Below are 16,012 nucleotides of genomic sequence, written 5' to 3'. Positions count from 1 at the left end.
TGTACTCCAGCTTTATGTGATTTGAAGAAGTAACTCAGCTAATCTCAATAATTACCTCATAATGTAGATATAATGAGATAAATATTTCACATGCCAAACTGCTAAGTAGCTATTCTAAAATAAAATACAAAATAGAATATTCTAAGTGCATTTATGTGAAGAGAGAGAGAGAGAGAGAGAGAGAGAGAACTGGTGATTTTTAGGTGATGAGTAAATGATGATACTCTACTCTGAATATAATTTGTTTGTTGATAAAAAGAAAGTCCTAATGGCAGAATATGATATGAGAGACCTATAAAAAATTGGAAATGTTTGACATTGTGTGCAAAATGCTAAATCAGATAGAAAATGTAAACCAAGGTAAGCTTAATAGTAATTGAAAGTAGATAAAGGGTGAATGATTCTAAAAAAAAAAAAAAAATCAATGGAGAAAAATAAAGGTAGAGCATGAATCCAAATATCTCAGTTTAAAGGAATATATATTTGCCACAGTAGTTGCATAATTATGCAGAACAAACCAGTACGGGATTAATGAAAATGGCCAAATACATTAATTGTTTGATGTGAAGAATCGATGAAAATAATGAGTGCGCAAAACGCATTTGTTGTATGTAATGGAGATGAAAGATGAAATGCGGAGTAACTGAATGGATAAGAGGGGAGGGGACTGACCAGTGGCTGTGAAAAGAAAGCTTGACCAATAGGTTGACGGATCTGTTGGCTTACGTAAAGCAACACAACTCAAGTCCCGAAATACGTTCATGACCACAATACACGCATTTTAATAAAGTTTCTGATAAGAATGTGTATTTGGAATCATAAATATGCATAATGAAAGGGTCTTCCTTGGCAATGGCCAGTCCTAATAATGGAAACAACTACAGTTGAGTTACTCCATCACTGAACTAAGAAATGAGTTACAGCAAATTCTTGAAGAATGAGATACGTGGTCAATATGCATATTCAGTAATAATTAACACTGTCCAGGAGAGAGAGAAAAAAATTATTCATAGTATGAATGTAATCACGAACACAAGTTTGACAAATAAAAGCCGAGTCAGTCAGAGACCATAAGGGACGACAAAGCAGAACGTGAATGAAGTGTAGCACACACACACACACACACACACACACACAAAAAAAAAAAAAAAGTGAAAATAGGAACAAGGCGGATACTCCGCTCAAGAAGATAAAGGGTTGGGAAGGGAGAGGGTGGCGTTTTATTTCCTGCAGCTGACCAGCAATGGTGTTTAAATGGTGCTAGAATATCTTCCCTGATGGTTACTTCCACTACTAACGTGTTTTCACCAAAAAGAAATAAAATTTTGTCAGTCAGAAAAATTTTAATGAGACGACACATACACACAGGCAGAACTTCGTAATATTTCATGGTGCGTCGTAACAACGAATATATATGGCAAATCTATAATGAAGTTTATGGTAAGACTATGATAATATTACACAATCATACATACAAATATTTACAATAAAAAGGTTAATTAAGTCAGTATACAATGGTATAATTATATAAAATGGTACAATGGTTGGTGAAGACGTGTGTTTTGTTCCAACTATTGTAAAGATGCAATATGGTATTTATGGATCCATACTGTTTCATCGGGCCACTACGTTGAACCTGCCACAAGGCAATTCAATTCTACTCTAACTGTCCTTCCTCTCCTACTTTTCCTCGTCTCCACTTCAACAATTTAGTTGGTTTTCCTTCTATTCTACATAAAAAGAAACAGTATTATAAAACATTAGAGTAACACATACATATATTCTCCAGTAACACCTATTCTCTCATACTATCCTAATCCTTTGTCTCACTTCCTTTACTGCTTTGTTCTGGACGTCTACAGCACCAATTGGCTCAAATTTTACACTTCCAAATGATCAACGAAGGACACCCGAACATTATAAACAATGCAGTGTGCAATGTGGTTTAAGAAAAACAAGAAAAAAAAATGGATGGATAGATATCTTGACAGCACAAGACAGCGGGGAGGCATTATGGTGGTGGTGGCGGTGGCGGCGGCGGTAGGTTCCCAGCGCAAGCCGTGATGAGTGAGGAAGGCAGCGGGCGGCCTCCCCGCGGCTGACATCACGCTCCCAGACACACGTGGGGCCGCCGCCCGCGACGTCATTGTGGAGGACTGACGTCACTACGCTCGGTGACGTCAGCACCCACACGCCCGCGCCCGCGCCCACCACGCCCACGGCTAATACGCGCCCGGGCCCCACGCCCACCAATGACCGCGCGAGCCACGAAGATAAGCCCCGCCCACCACGCCCCCACCGTCAACTACCCCCCCGACGCTCCAAGCCAGAAGGCACAGGCTGAGAAGTAAGGGAAAGGGGGGGGGGTGTAATCCAACAGGTTGGGGGGTTGAGGGAGGGTCATCTTGAATTGTCATGAAAATCAAACAAATATAAACAAATCAAGTGAATGCAAAAACAAGTCCAAATAGTGCAGTGTACCATATGCCTCTTCTCTGTAGGTGCGAAATTTAAGCGCTCACCTCTAGGTTCCTACAGTAACCTCAGCCCGACAGGTGAAATGCGAGACTGCAACTGTTTCACCTTCACTAAATAATGCGACACATTATCAACAACCTTGAACAGGAATGCAATGGACATGTCTCCACATCTAACTTTTGACTGGAAACTATTTCACTCCGGCATCCTGTCCGAACACTAACACAGATTTAAACGATATAATTTTGACGAAGTCCTGATTTGCTTCATCGATTCTTGGGGTGACCACGTGACCAGTTTCTACTACGGCTGTGGTCCAAAGTATATATTTAGGCTGTCTATCCTCCAAAATGAGCAGCATGCGTAAAAGTATGGGGAGAACAGTGGTGCGTGCGTATGCTCACGTACGTCACTCACGCGGGCAACCGTGGCGTGTCGAGCCCCATCCATCCCTGACTGGAAGCTGTCTGAGCAGTCTTACTATTATGATAATCGACCCCAATGCTCCACCTCACTCTACACCCAGCCCTCCCTTCCTCGTCCTCGACCCCCGCCACGTACCACGTTACAACTCCCCAAGCAGGCAGTTCCTCATGCTGTGAATCTACCAGCCTCACTGAGGGAACACCGCATCCACCTCCATGTCTCGTCATGTCAGTAGAAAAAAGTCGCGAGTTGCAAGTTTGCGACTGATAATAAAGCAACATGATAAAAATCCTACACCCACCACATTATCACCTTTCGAGGAAAGATTATTAAGTTTTGTATGACCTGAACACACTTAGAAACTAACACCACCAGTATTCCAGTTTAACACCATCAACAACAAAAAAACAATTATAATTATTTGGTGTGATGAATACATCACAGCAACAATATATTCCACGCTCAGGGACCCACGAAGGACACCCTTGAAGGGAAATGGTGAATGGTGAAAGGTATGCAATAGTCCTCGAGAATAGCTGGGTTAGAGGTACGAAAAGGCGAGAGGCCGGACTATGGTTACTACCCGACGGCTCACAGCACCTCCCAGAGCCAATGACAGCAGCAGCAGCACCTTCCTGGTCCTCCTCCTCCTCCGCACCTCCCATGGCAGTACTCAAGTATCACTCGGCTACAGCCTACAGGCCCCTGGCACCAAAGAACCTGCCTACCGTCTCTTTCACGAAACGACCTTCTCTCAAGCACTGGATAAGCCTTATGCTTTACCACAAGCACCTCATTTGTACATTGCCATGTTTGGGGAGGAATGAGGTTTCGGTCTCCCTTACCCTTGGGGTGCTACGGCCCCTTACATACCCTTGAGGTCATGCTTCATGGCCACCCAAAACTCGGGGACGTCCCCGAGTCAGTCCTGCTACTGAGGATCATGTCCTAGGATCCAGGAAAGCCGGAGCGGGTGTCAAAGCGATAATACCAATCAAATAGGTTTCCCACAGGCTAGTGGTGGTGTCCACAGCACTAGACAGCGGGTGTGTCCCCCAGACGAGCGCCACACAACATGTCCATCTGCCTTATTCTCCCGGCCTCTCCCTGGCCACCGCAGTCACCATCCTGCCTCTTCGGAGGCGTTCAGAGGCTGACCATGAAGGATATGAAATGCTGAATGAATAGTTTTCACCCACCTCTTTAACTAAACCTTTAACTTAAAATCTAGCCATGTTACTCACCAGTCTCTGGGCGAGCAGTTCTCGATAGTTGAACTCCGGACACGACTTCTCATTGGACTCTGCTAGTGTCAAAGCAATACGCAAGCTTTTCACCTTTTTCTCACGTTTCTTTTCTTTTTTCATAGAACCAAGGGTAGAAAAAGCTACTTTCTTTGGTTCCGTCATAATTCCTTTGATGTTTTCATTCAAATAATGTATAAACCACACGTATTTAGGATCACAAACATTCAAACACCTCCCTTCTTCCTTCCATCTTTCACTACTGCATTCTTTGCGCATGCGCTGTTTTAAATGCTACATCTGGCGCCAAAGAAAGGGAGACGATAAAATATTTGTAGTAATTATCACTTGTTTAGAGAATTACCTTATTAAAATCCTTTGTTTTCATATATTGAGAAAAATGCTGAGCCTTGAAGTGAAGCATCAATCTTCTGTACTATAAATCAACAACAGTATAACTTGTAAAAATCTTCATTACAAAGAAAATACTTAAACATGGTATTGTCTTTTTAAAGAAACTTAAATATTCACTTGACCATAATAAGACATAAGTTTGTGAAAAATGTTAATAAGCATATGTAGACTATATATTTATCATCCTTGAAATATTTTTTTTGAGAAATCACCGAGAAACAATATTTTTCGTTCATCTAGCTTTTATGACTTCAAAAATGATACAAAAATAATGCTAATAAGATGCGAATTCCTTCCAAATAGTGAAGTTAGTTGACGTATTGTTGTGCTCGCCGATCACTCAGCGTCATGATGGCCGGCGCCTCGCACTCTGGTGTGTTTACTCCCAATTTGTGGTCTGGTGGCCCTGCCCCTGGACAGCTATACAATTTTCCAGCCGCGAAAACTCAAAATGAAAGTCGGACACATACAATGTAAGTAGAAAATTAAAGATCAATGACTATCTGGAGAAACTGAGCAGTTCTCTTAGTCACGGCAGGGGTTTGTGCTACTAATCATTATTTCACCCCCTTTACTGATAGCTAATGAACTCCACAAATTAATGAAACTTCATACACTGGGTGAAATCAACAGTCCCTCCTCGATTTCTTAGATTTTCTTAACTAAGCCAGTTTTCAACATATACCCTTCATCTTTGACATCTCTGAAGTAAAAACAAAATAGAAAAGAAACGCCCTAATTTGACGGGAAAAGATAAGATTCATTCATAACCCGCCGAAATCTACATATATATATATATATATATATATATATATATATATATATATATATATATATATATATATATATATATATCTTTGACAGAATAACACTGGAGTGGAGAATTTTGTTTGTGCTCCGTTCATGTAGGGAGGAGGTGTTGTACAAAGTATGATTTTAGTTCTCAGAATTTTTATTAGTTGTTTAGCCTGTAAGGAAAAAAAAATATATATATATATATATATATATATATATATATATATATATATATATATATATATATATATATACAGTAACATCCACTCAGCATATACCAAGAAGCAAATGTATTGCTCTGACCAAATCTTAATTCTGGTGTTTTCCATTGCAGGTACCCTTCTACCTCTGGCACCTCAGTGGTGGGTCTGGTTTATGATGGTGGTGTCATGGTGGCTGCCGACTCCCTTGGCTCCTATGGATCTCTGGCTCGGTTCAGGAACGTCAAGCGTCTCTTCCGAGTAACAGACAAAGCTGTTCTTGCTTGTAGTGGAGACATTGCCGACTACCAGTTCATTCGTGAAGTTATTGAGCAGAAGGTGCGCGATGATGAGATCCATGGCTACACACCAGAGCTTAATGCTTCTGCCCTCCACTGTTGGCTGACACGTGTCCTGTACAACCGCCGCAGCAGATTTGACCCATTGTGGCTGGAGAGTGTGGTTGCTGGATACAAGGGAGATACACCGTGAGTGACACCTATCGTTTGTATATCTTGCTTTTATTTAATTTTCTTTCATATTGGAGATATATGGATGTTCCATAACATATTTTATTTCTATGTAGTTCAGCTAATGCTGTCCTAAAATTAAAATTGATCCATAGGGTATCAGTTATCTAATAGTATGGAAATTTTTGTCTTGTATGGTTCAGAGAAAAGGTAGTTACAGGCAACCCCCGCTTAAAGAATGGGTTATGTTCCTAAAAAGCCCTTCGTTAAGCGAACTTCATTAAGCAAACCGATTATAACAAGTTTAACCCCTGACTTGAACTTCCATTGAGAGTAAACAAAGCGAGGGTGCATCATAGTACAGTGAAAGGTTTGATGAAAGTAAAAATTATGAAGTTAAACATTTAGGCAGTTTAATTTAAGTCATTATAATGTACACTAATGTATGTATGTACTTAACTTTATAATGTTGATGTTCTTAAATTTATGAAGGGAGGGAGAGTGAAACGGGAAAGACACTAACCGGCAACCTGTGGAATGTAAACATAGGGCGCATCATTGTATCACATACAAAACTTATGTACCACATTTCCACAAGGCTTTCCATTTTATCCATTGTAGAGTCACGAGTTCAGGTGGTTCTTTTAGCTTGCAAGGAAGATACGGTCTCACCAGCCTTCTTAGTAGAGTCTGCTGACTTGAAGGGAAGACGAGCTGCTGCTGTCATTGTTTTGAACATGGGGAATGAGTGGTGCACGTGTTGTCCACGAGAGGCGCTGGTGTAATAAAAAAACCTGTCGGCTTGCGTGATATGGCGGGCCTTTCAAACTTGGAAAAAATTACCTGGATAAAACTTCGTTAAAGCGAGTTTGGTGTTCGTTAAACGAGCAGATGGTAGTAAAATGAAACCTTCGCTGTAGCGAAATTTCATTGTGTGAACCTTCGTTAAGCGGGGGTTGCCTGTATTCCACAATCTGAAGCAGTAAGGCCAAAAATGGTGTTAATTAAAGTCTTGTAAAAAATACCTGAAAAGAAATGCATCATACAGTTGATGTTTTACATATTTGAATCCAACCACAAATTGATTACTTCACATGTAAAAGCTCTTCCTTGATTTTCTGTACTTTTCATGCATGTGCTATGGGTCTTCAATGTATTCTCATCCAAATTCAGAAAGATAAAGAATAGAACAAATGTTTACTCAACCTAGCTTTTAGAATTTTTAACGTAGCTACTCAGTCTTGTCATAAACTGTACATAAGAATATGTCTGAAGAATGAGGGGTTGAATCCCTCCAAAACCTCCATGACCTTTTCTTTGGTCTCCTGGTTGTCAATGAAAGAGACACCCCACAGCTTCTTCATGTGTAGGGGAGGTGGAAGCAGAGGTGTTATATTGGAGGAAATAAGTGGAATGGGGCAACAATTTAGAGCCATAGGACACCACTTTGTTCATGATCACCATTCTCTTGTGTGGCAGGAGGACGCTGCTTCTGATCACTTTCCTCAGTCGTTTTTAAAGCAGAGTCTCTCAAAGCTTCCCCTATAAATCAGCGTAGTATGATCCATTAATGGTGCCAGATTTTGTTTTACATTTTGGAACATGTACAGATGTGTTTCAGCCATAACAGGCTCCTGTCCTCTCTCCTATGTCAAGCCAAGAACTCATTGAACATCCTTCATATTGGCAATTAATTTTGCAAAGATATATTGCCAAATATGCTGAAGAGCAGCTTCATTTACATTGGTAGGCATTGACAAATGGAACAAATTGAGTAGTGGTGTGTACAGCGAGCGTCAGTCAGATGAAGGACAAACTTGGTAAATGTGGACAAAGAGATAAGACATAAAAAGTCAAGCTCGGACCCTGTAAATCACAAATAGGTAAATATAAATAAGTAAATACTGCTCTGTGTTACTCCATTGGTGTGCAACTTGTTTAATCAATTTAGAAAACAATTCTTGTGAAATTACTGATGTCAAACACTGCACATTTGCCAGAGATATTGTTGTATACATTTATAAATGTTTAGTGTAATAGAATGAACACCCCTTAAAGATTTTCTCTGTGTAGCTGAAGTATGCTTGACAGTGTTTTTTTTCTTGTAAATGGATATGACAAAAGGTATAACTGAAAACTGAAGATTGTACTTGCATGAGTTTACTTTTATTTGGATAACAATGAAAAGAGAGGTAGCAGAAAATTTACATTGCTTATGCCTATCATCATTGTAAAACATCATTTCAAAAGAAGAGTTGGAAATTTAACTTTCTGAGCTCATAAATAATGATAAGTTATGATTTGTAGTCTGAACAAGTAGCTATCTTAATGATGGTTGGCATTGGCAGCAGCACAATACCACAACAGTGATAAGTGACCCCTTGGGTCATTTCAGATGTGTTTTGGCTCCTTGCTTGGTAAATGAAGGAGTTATCACATGTCAGTGCTGATGTTTGTCAGCATCATGTTTAGATTTACTCTTAAGTTTAATTGTATATTTATAGGTTTCTAGGATTTGTGGACAAAATAGGAACTGCTTTTGAAGCTAAAGAAGTTGCTACAGGATTTGGTGTCCATCTTGCCATTCCCATGATCCGAGAGGCCAGAGAAAAGGGCAATCTCACACAGGAGGCAGCCAGGAAGGTGAGTGGCCTTTACTTATTAGAGGATCTTTCCCTTTCCCCTTGTGAAAAGGATCTAAAGAATCATCAGTAGCACTGTTTTCACAAGCAATATCAAATTCATTACCAACACTACAATCACTTGGTGTGGGATCGCTGTCACTACCAGTGATGGTGCTTGGGAATATTGCTTCAATTTCACTAATCTCCAAGTGCTTTCTGATGTCCTTCATGGGTGTTGAGGTAAAAGTTTTTTTTACAGATGTTACATTCTCTAAATTGAGAGTTGTTTGAGGGGTGGAAAAAATACATGGCCTGAGTCAGTAAATGTTTTGCAGCTACTGGTGGATTGCCTGAAGGTGTTGTACTACCGTGACTGCCGAGCCCACTTCAAATACCAGCTGGCAGACATCACCCCAGAGGGAGTCACCATTCATGATGACCTTGACCTCAAACAAGAGACCTCTTGGGAGGTTGCCAGCTTTGTCAGGTGAGCTCATGTATTCCACTAGTAGTCCATTATTTTGTAGTAATAGGACATCATATTTGTAGGAAGAGGCATGTTGATATGAAATTTAACAAAAATTGTCTGAATCTCATGTTTATAGGCTTATTTGTGAGGGATTTTGTTAAAAAATTAGATTCTCTCTCTCTCTCTCTCTCTCTCTCTCTCTCTCTCTCTCTCTCTCTCTCTCTCTCTCTCTCTCTCTCTCTCTCAAACAATATAGCTGTATTACATCTGTTGTTAATCATGCTACAAAGTATTAATATATTTAATCACAGTTCAGTACAAACATGTTTAATCACAGTGCACTTAGAATACCTACATACTTTACTTCTAACTTTGCCCTTATATTTCAATTACCCATTCTCTGAAACTGAATAGAATCTTTAACAAATCACACACTCACACAGCAGTACTGTACTAAATTCTACTTGACATCTGTATGAGAGCTGATATTTAATTAAATGAGCCTTTTTTTTCCAATTCATAATTTTTGTTGCCTTGAACAGTGGCCATCTTCTATAAAAAGATAATTAATTAATAAAAAAAATCAAATGCTTAACTTAAAATTTAATATCTGTCTAATCTTTTAAAGCTCTCTATTGACTTAGCACTAACACCCTGATTATTACTAACTTTATTTGAGAACCAATTCCTTCCCCTCTTTCTTAAACCTAATTTTTTCAACCTATTATTTTTAGTTTTATCCGTGTTATTGATTTTACCAAATTTCATTATTTATAACACACACACACATACACACACACACACACACACACACACACACACACACACACACACACACACACACACACACACACACACACACACATTGTAGTGGTTAGCACGCTCGACTCACAATCGAGAGGGCCGGGTTCAAATCCCGGCGCAGTGAGGCAAATGTGTAGCTCCTGTTCACCTAGCAGTAAATAGGTACAGGATGTAACTCGAGGGGTTGTGGTCTCGCTTTCCCGGTGTGTGGAGTGTGCAACCGAGGTGAATTACACACACACACACACACACACGGCCCGGTAGCTCAGTGGTTAGAGCGCTGGCTTCACAAGCCAGATGACCGGGGTTCGATTCCCCGGCTGGGTGGAGATATTTGGGTTTGTCTCCTTTCACGTGTAGCCCCTGTTCACCTAGCAGTGAGTAGGTACGAGATGTAAATCGAGGAGTTGTGACCTTGTTGTCCCGGTGTGTGGTGTGTGCCTGGTCTCAGACCTATCCCAAGATCGGAAATAATGAGCTCTGAGCTCGCTCCGTAGGGTAACGTCTGGCTGTCTCGTCAGAGACTGCAGCAGATCAAACAGTGAATTACACACACACACACACACACACAGATGAATAAATAAATTGAAATATTATATATTTTTATATGAGAGAGAGAGAGAGAGAGAGATAATAAATACAGACACACACACACACACACACACACACACACACACACACACACACACACACACACACACACACACACACACACACACACACACACAATAGGTACGGAATTTAACTCGAGGTGTTGTGGCCTCAATTTTCCGGTGTATGGAGTGTGATGTGGTCTCAATCCTACCTGAAGATCAGTCTATGAGCTCTGAGCTCACTCTGTAATGGGGGAGGTTGGCTGGGTGACCAGCAGACGACCGTGGTGAATTACACACACACACACACACACACACACACACACACACACACACACACACACACACACACACACACTTGAGGGGGAGAGAAATAAGGACGGTAGTTAAAGATATGAAGTCTAAGTGGAGAGCAGTAGACAGCGGAGTGCCACAGGGGTCAGTATTGGCGCCAGTACTTTTTCTCTTATATATAAACGACATGCCAGAGGGAGTGAACAGCTACATAAATCTGTTTGTGGACGATGCGAAACTGTGCAGAGTCATAAAACAAAAAGAGGATCGTGAAATACTGCAGAAAGACTTAAACAAGATCTGGAAATGGAGTAAGAAATGGGAGATGGAATTCAATGTGGACAAAAGCCATGTCATAGAAATGGGAAAAGTGAAAGACGACCAGTGGGAATCTATAAGATGGAAGATGGAGTAGAACTAGAAAAAGTAAAGAAGGAAAAGGACTTGGGAGTGATGATGGAAGAAAACAATCAACTGGTAAGCCATATTGATAGAATTTTCAGTAGAGATGTACCGATACCAAAATTTTGGCCGATTCCGATACCGATACCAATACCACCTAATTGGCCGATACCGATACTACTACCGATACCAATACTACTACTTATAGTGATTACTGCACTGGACACCAGGATGAGTTGGTGGACGGCGAGCGTTATCAGATGGGAGGCTTTGTTTTGGGGGATGCTGTAAGTCCTTCTGAGAACGTTTGTGAAATGGGAGCAATTCTAGAAGCTTTTTAAAGCCATTTGCAAAGGTAAATTACTCAGTAATTGGAATGAATATTTTCTCAGTCTTCTGATTCTTGTCAGTTATTTTAAATTCTTACTTCTTACTCCTTTAGCGACCATTTGGTCTTGTGCATTTTCATTATTAATTTTATTGACGATATTTTGGCAATCAAAAATCATTTTAAAATTATCAAAATTGTAAAACAGACACAAAATATTAGCAAAAGAAACTCATTTTGTTGTGTATGTTTCTCTTTAATTAAATCTGACATCCTTTGATATTAATTCATTAGACATTAGTAGACCAATTCAGAAAATGAGCTTTCACCTAATCTTTTCAATTAAATAGAAAAAGTTTAGTTTATTCTAAATTTCTAGTGTATTGCTATGATCTTAAATAATTAATATGCAACAAATTATACACAATGCACATGATTACAAAACAGAATCGTTACTTTCTTAGTTATGGAATTTTTACATCCTTAGGTTAACACAAGTAACTCAAAAATTAAACTTGCATTAAAATTAATATACATATATAATTCGAGCTTCCACCTATTCCAGTATGATATCTTGGAAAAGGCTAGCACTAGCACTGTTAATTATAAATCAAATAAGAATATGCTGTTATTTACAATAATGCAAAATGCCTAACTATATATATATATATATATATATATATATATATATATATATATATATATATATATATATATATATATATATATATATATATATATATATATATATATATATATATATATATATATATATATATATATATATATATATATATATATATATATATATATATATATATATATATATATATATATATATATATATATATATATATATATATATATATATATGCTGTCTATATATATATACTTGCTAACTATATATATATATATATATATATATATATATCTCTATATATATATATTCTGTATCTATATAATATAATATTATATATCTATATCCTTATTATACATGGTAAATCTATATATATGTGTCTGTATTTATATATACTTAAATATCTTTATATATATATATCAAGACATATATATATATATATATATATATATATATATATATATATATATATATATATATATACATATATATATATATATATATATATATATATATATATATATATATATATATATATATATATATATATATATATATATATATATATATATATATATATATATATATATATATATATATATATATATATATATATATATATACCAAATCATTTTGTTTGATTCTCAATATCTGAAGTTTGACATTCTTAGATTATAGTTCAAAAACATAAGCTTTTCACCTGTGTGAACTTTGTGTGGGTGGAGGAGCAGCGTCTGACTGAGAGACAGTGAGAATGCGTGGTGACTCATGACTGACCGTGTGACAGGATTCCGGAGTTCAGCCTATATGCGTTTCATACACATCCAATTTAGAGGTTGTGGCTTATTACCACAGAAAACAGTATTCTTTGACATACGGCAATCACCACGGAAACTTCATAAGCCGTATTATATTAATTTGGTATCATCAATATCTTATATCGAATATATCACTAAGTAGTAAATTCCTTTTAGGTATCGGAAGTATCAGCATAAAATAAGCCGATACCAATACCGATACACAAAAATTGCGCTGATACCACCGATTTTGATACCGATACTGATGCATTGGTACATCTCTAATTTTCAGAGAGACATATAATTTGCTAAGGAATATTGGATTAGCATTACACTATGTGGACAAAGAAATGATGAAGAAATTGATAAGTACTAAAATAAGACTAAGATTGGAATATGCAGGAGTTGTGTGGACCCCCATAAAAAGAAACGCATAAGGAAATTAGAGAGACTACAAAAAATGGCTACAAGAATGGTTCCAGAATTTAAAGGGATGACATATGAGGAGAGACTAAAAGCTATGGATCTACCAACCCTGGAACAAAGAAAAGAGAGAGGGGATCTGATACAAGTTTATAAATTGATTAACGGAATGGATCAAGTGGATAATGAGAATCTAATCCTGAAAGAAGAATATGACATTAGAAGCACAAGATCGCATAGTAAGAAACTGAGGAAGGGAAGATGTCTGAGAGATGTTAAAAATATAGTTTCCATAAAGATGTGTTGAGACTTGGAACAGTTTGAGTGAGGAAGTGGTGTCAGCAACGAGTGTGCATAGTTTTAAAGAAATTGGATATGTGTAGATATGGAGACGGGGCCACACGAGCATAAAGCCCAGGCCCTGTAAAACTACAACTAGGTAAATACACACACACACACACACACACACACACACACACACACACACACACACATATGGACACTGTAGTGTAGTGGTTAGCACACTTGACTCACAACCGAGAAGGCCCGAGTTCGAGTCCCGGGTGTGGTGAGGCAAATGGGCAAGCCTCTTCATGTGTGTATTCCCTGTTCACCTAGCAGTAAAATAGGTTTGGGATGTTATTCGAGGGGTTGTGGCCTCTCTTTTCTGGTGTGTGGAAGTGTGGTGTGGTCTCAGTCCTACCCGAATATCTATGAGCTCTGAGCTTGCTCCATAATGGGGAAGGCTTGCTGGGTGACTAGCAAACGACGACCGTGAAAATACACACACACATACACACACACACACACACACATTTTTTTATACTACAAGTAGTGCAGCTAAAGGCACACGCAAAATGAAGGATTAGGAGGATGGAGATTGTAATAGAACATCTTTCCCCAAATAGATGATGCTCTTTGTTGAATGTTGATAGAATAAATGGATGATTTGATTCAATCACTTAACAATGCATGTGGACTTTTCTTTATTAGCTGTATTTCAGAAACTGTTCATGTAAGTCATTTCAACAAGTGCCTAATATTCAAGTGCCCATAGGCTATATATCTGGTATGTACAAATTCTAAATATTCAACCATGGACTGTGTCAATCTGACAGATGTGTTCATTAGACATACAGTGAAAGTTTTCTTTACATGTTTTAGTAAACGTAAGTTGAACTTCACAAGGTTGAGAACTGCTTCCCATATGAACTTGAAAATACCACAAAGCAATAATGCTCCACTAGGATTCTCTCTCTCTCTCTCTCTCTCTCTCTCTCTCTCTCTCTCTCTCTCTCTCTCTCTCTCTCTCTCTCTCTCTCTTTCTCTTTTGTTGATGTCATTTTACTGGAAAAAAAATAGGCAGACAAAATCTCAATATATTTATTGGAGAAGGTAATTTTTCTTTTCTACTTTTCAGGGGCTATGACTGAGGAGTGTCCCCTAGACTCAGTGGTTTAGTTGTGTTGATGTGATTTTTCTACATCACGGTGGTATGACTTGATGCTTTTGTTTATTACATACCATATACGTCTTTATGCCGCTATAACACAGATATTGAAATAATAAAGAGTTGAATAACTTCTATAAAGTGGGTTGTGTTTATTTATCCCTAAATTGAAATAATTTAGAAAGTGTGTGTGTGTGTGTGTGTGTGTGTGTGTGTGTGTGTGTGTGTGTGTGTGTGTGTGTGTGTGTATGTATGGATGTTTGTGTTTACCCTATGATCTTGAAGATCACTTGCTGAATATGTGATAGCTAATTAAAGCCTCTTGGCTAGAGTGAAAAGATCATATGGAAGCCTCATGCAGCAAATCCCAAAAAAAAATAACATACCTGCTCAGCCAGTATTGCTCTCATGAAAAGTAATTTCTAAGGCAAGGAGGAGCATGAACCTAAATGGCATGCCAGCCCTGCTATATCCCTTCAATTTTTTTTTTTTTTTTTCTAATTAGACTATATACTATATAGAAATAAAACTTTCAGTTTAGGTTATTATACATTTAATGTTGAGTGTTGTTATTCTTTACCTTCAGGTCTGACTTCACTGCTTTGTAAAGGGCAGATAAATAAATCAACACATTTAAATAGATATAGTCTGACTCAAGGGTGAACTTGAGATCTTAGATGTACAGTACACTTCATTCTCCTTATAAGGAAGCAAATCTTATTCTGCCAAATGATAAGTTAAAACATTGCCACTGAGTGGGTGAGCAGTACATTTTTGCACAAAGTGGTTTTAAGTTTATGTAATGACAATATCCAGTATATGAAATGAAACTAGTTGCACTGACAATAATTACCACTGTCATCATAATATTGATGATAATGATGAATTGATATATAAATAGGAAGGAAAGAAAGAAATAAGGAAATCAAATAGAACATGAAAAAATGGTGACTGGATTTTCAACTTTTCCCGTGAGAACAAAGTACCACCACATGCCTGCTGCTGGCACACTTCCTTTGTGGTAATTGGTGTGATGGTGAAAGGAACAAAATGACCTCATATCTGGTTACCATAATATTTAACTGAAGTTATAAACAGGAAGGAAAACAAGAATGAGTTACCACACCTACAAAAACCCCTCCACCTCCCCTCACCCCCAAAACA

The 16,012-nt window shown here is 38.0% G+C and overlaps 2 protein-coding genes across 7 annotated transcripts in view; one reads left to right on the top strand and one right to left on the bottom strand.

Annotated features, from left to right (window-relative positions):
• Window positions 1–4,408, bottom strand: part of LOC123520603 (ubinuclein-1-like) — a 60,964-nt gene extending 56,556 nt beyond the window's left edge. For all 6 annotated transcript variants that reach the window (XM_045283034.1, XM_045283033.1, XM_045283035.1 and 3 more), the window contains exon 1: window positions 4,149–4,408. In XM_045283034.1, the coding sequence (XP_045138969.1) occupies window positions 4,149–4,313 (165 nt within the window). In that variant the 5' untranslated portion in view covers window positions 4,314–4,408. The remainder of the gene's footprint in view (window positions 1–4,148) is intronic.
• Window positions 4,409–4,880: 472 nt separating this feature from the next.
• On the top strand, window positions 4,881–14,992 carry LOC123520602 (proteasome subunit beta type-4-like). Its single transcript, XM_045283031.1, has 5 exons — window positions 4,881–5,035; window positions 5,692–6,045; window positions 8,532–8,670; window positions 8,987–9,138; window positions 14,819–14,992. The coding sequence occupies exons 1-5, from the start codon at window positions 4,911–4,913 to the stop codon at window positions 14,829–14,831; spliced, it is 783 nt and encodes a 260-aa protein (XP_045138966.1). The 5' UTR covers window positions 4,881–4,910; the 3' UTR covers window positions 14,832–14,992.
• The last annotated feature ends 1,020 nt before the right edge of the window (window positions 14,993–16,012 follow it).

Source organism: Portunus trituberculatus, chromosome 47 (genome assembly GCF_017591435.1).
Source record: "Portunus trituberculatus isolate SZX2019 chromosome 47, ASM1759143v1, whole genome shotgun sequence".
NCBI lineage: Eukaryota > Metazoa > Arthropoda > Malacostraca > Decapoda > Portunidae > Portunus > Portunus trituberculatus.
This window is presented reverse-complemented; position numbering and strand designations above follow the sequence as displayed.

Coding starts and splice junctions, on each gene's coding strand:
- LOC123520602 (XM_045283031.1), top strand. CDS start 4,911: ATGATGGCCGGCGCCTCGCACTCTGGTGTGTTTACTCCCAATTTGTGG. Junction 5,036..5,691: donor GAAAGTCGGACACATACAAT/GTAAGTAGAAAA, acceptor TTTCCATTGCAG/GTACCCTTCTACCTCTGGCA. Junction 8,671..8,986: donor CACAGGAGGCAGCCAGGAAG/GTGAGTGGCCTT, acceptor AATGTTTTGCAG/CTACTGGTGGATTGCCTGAA.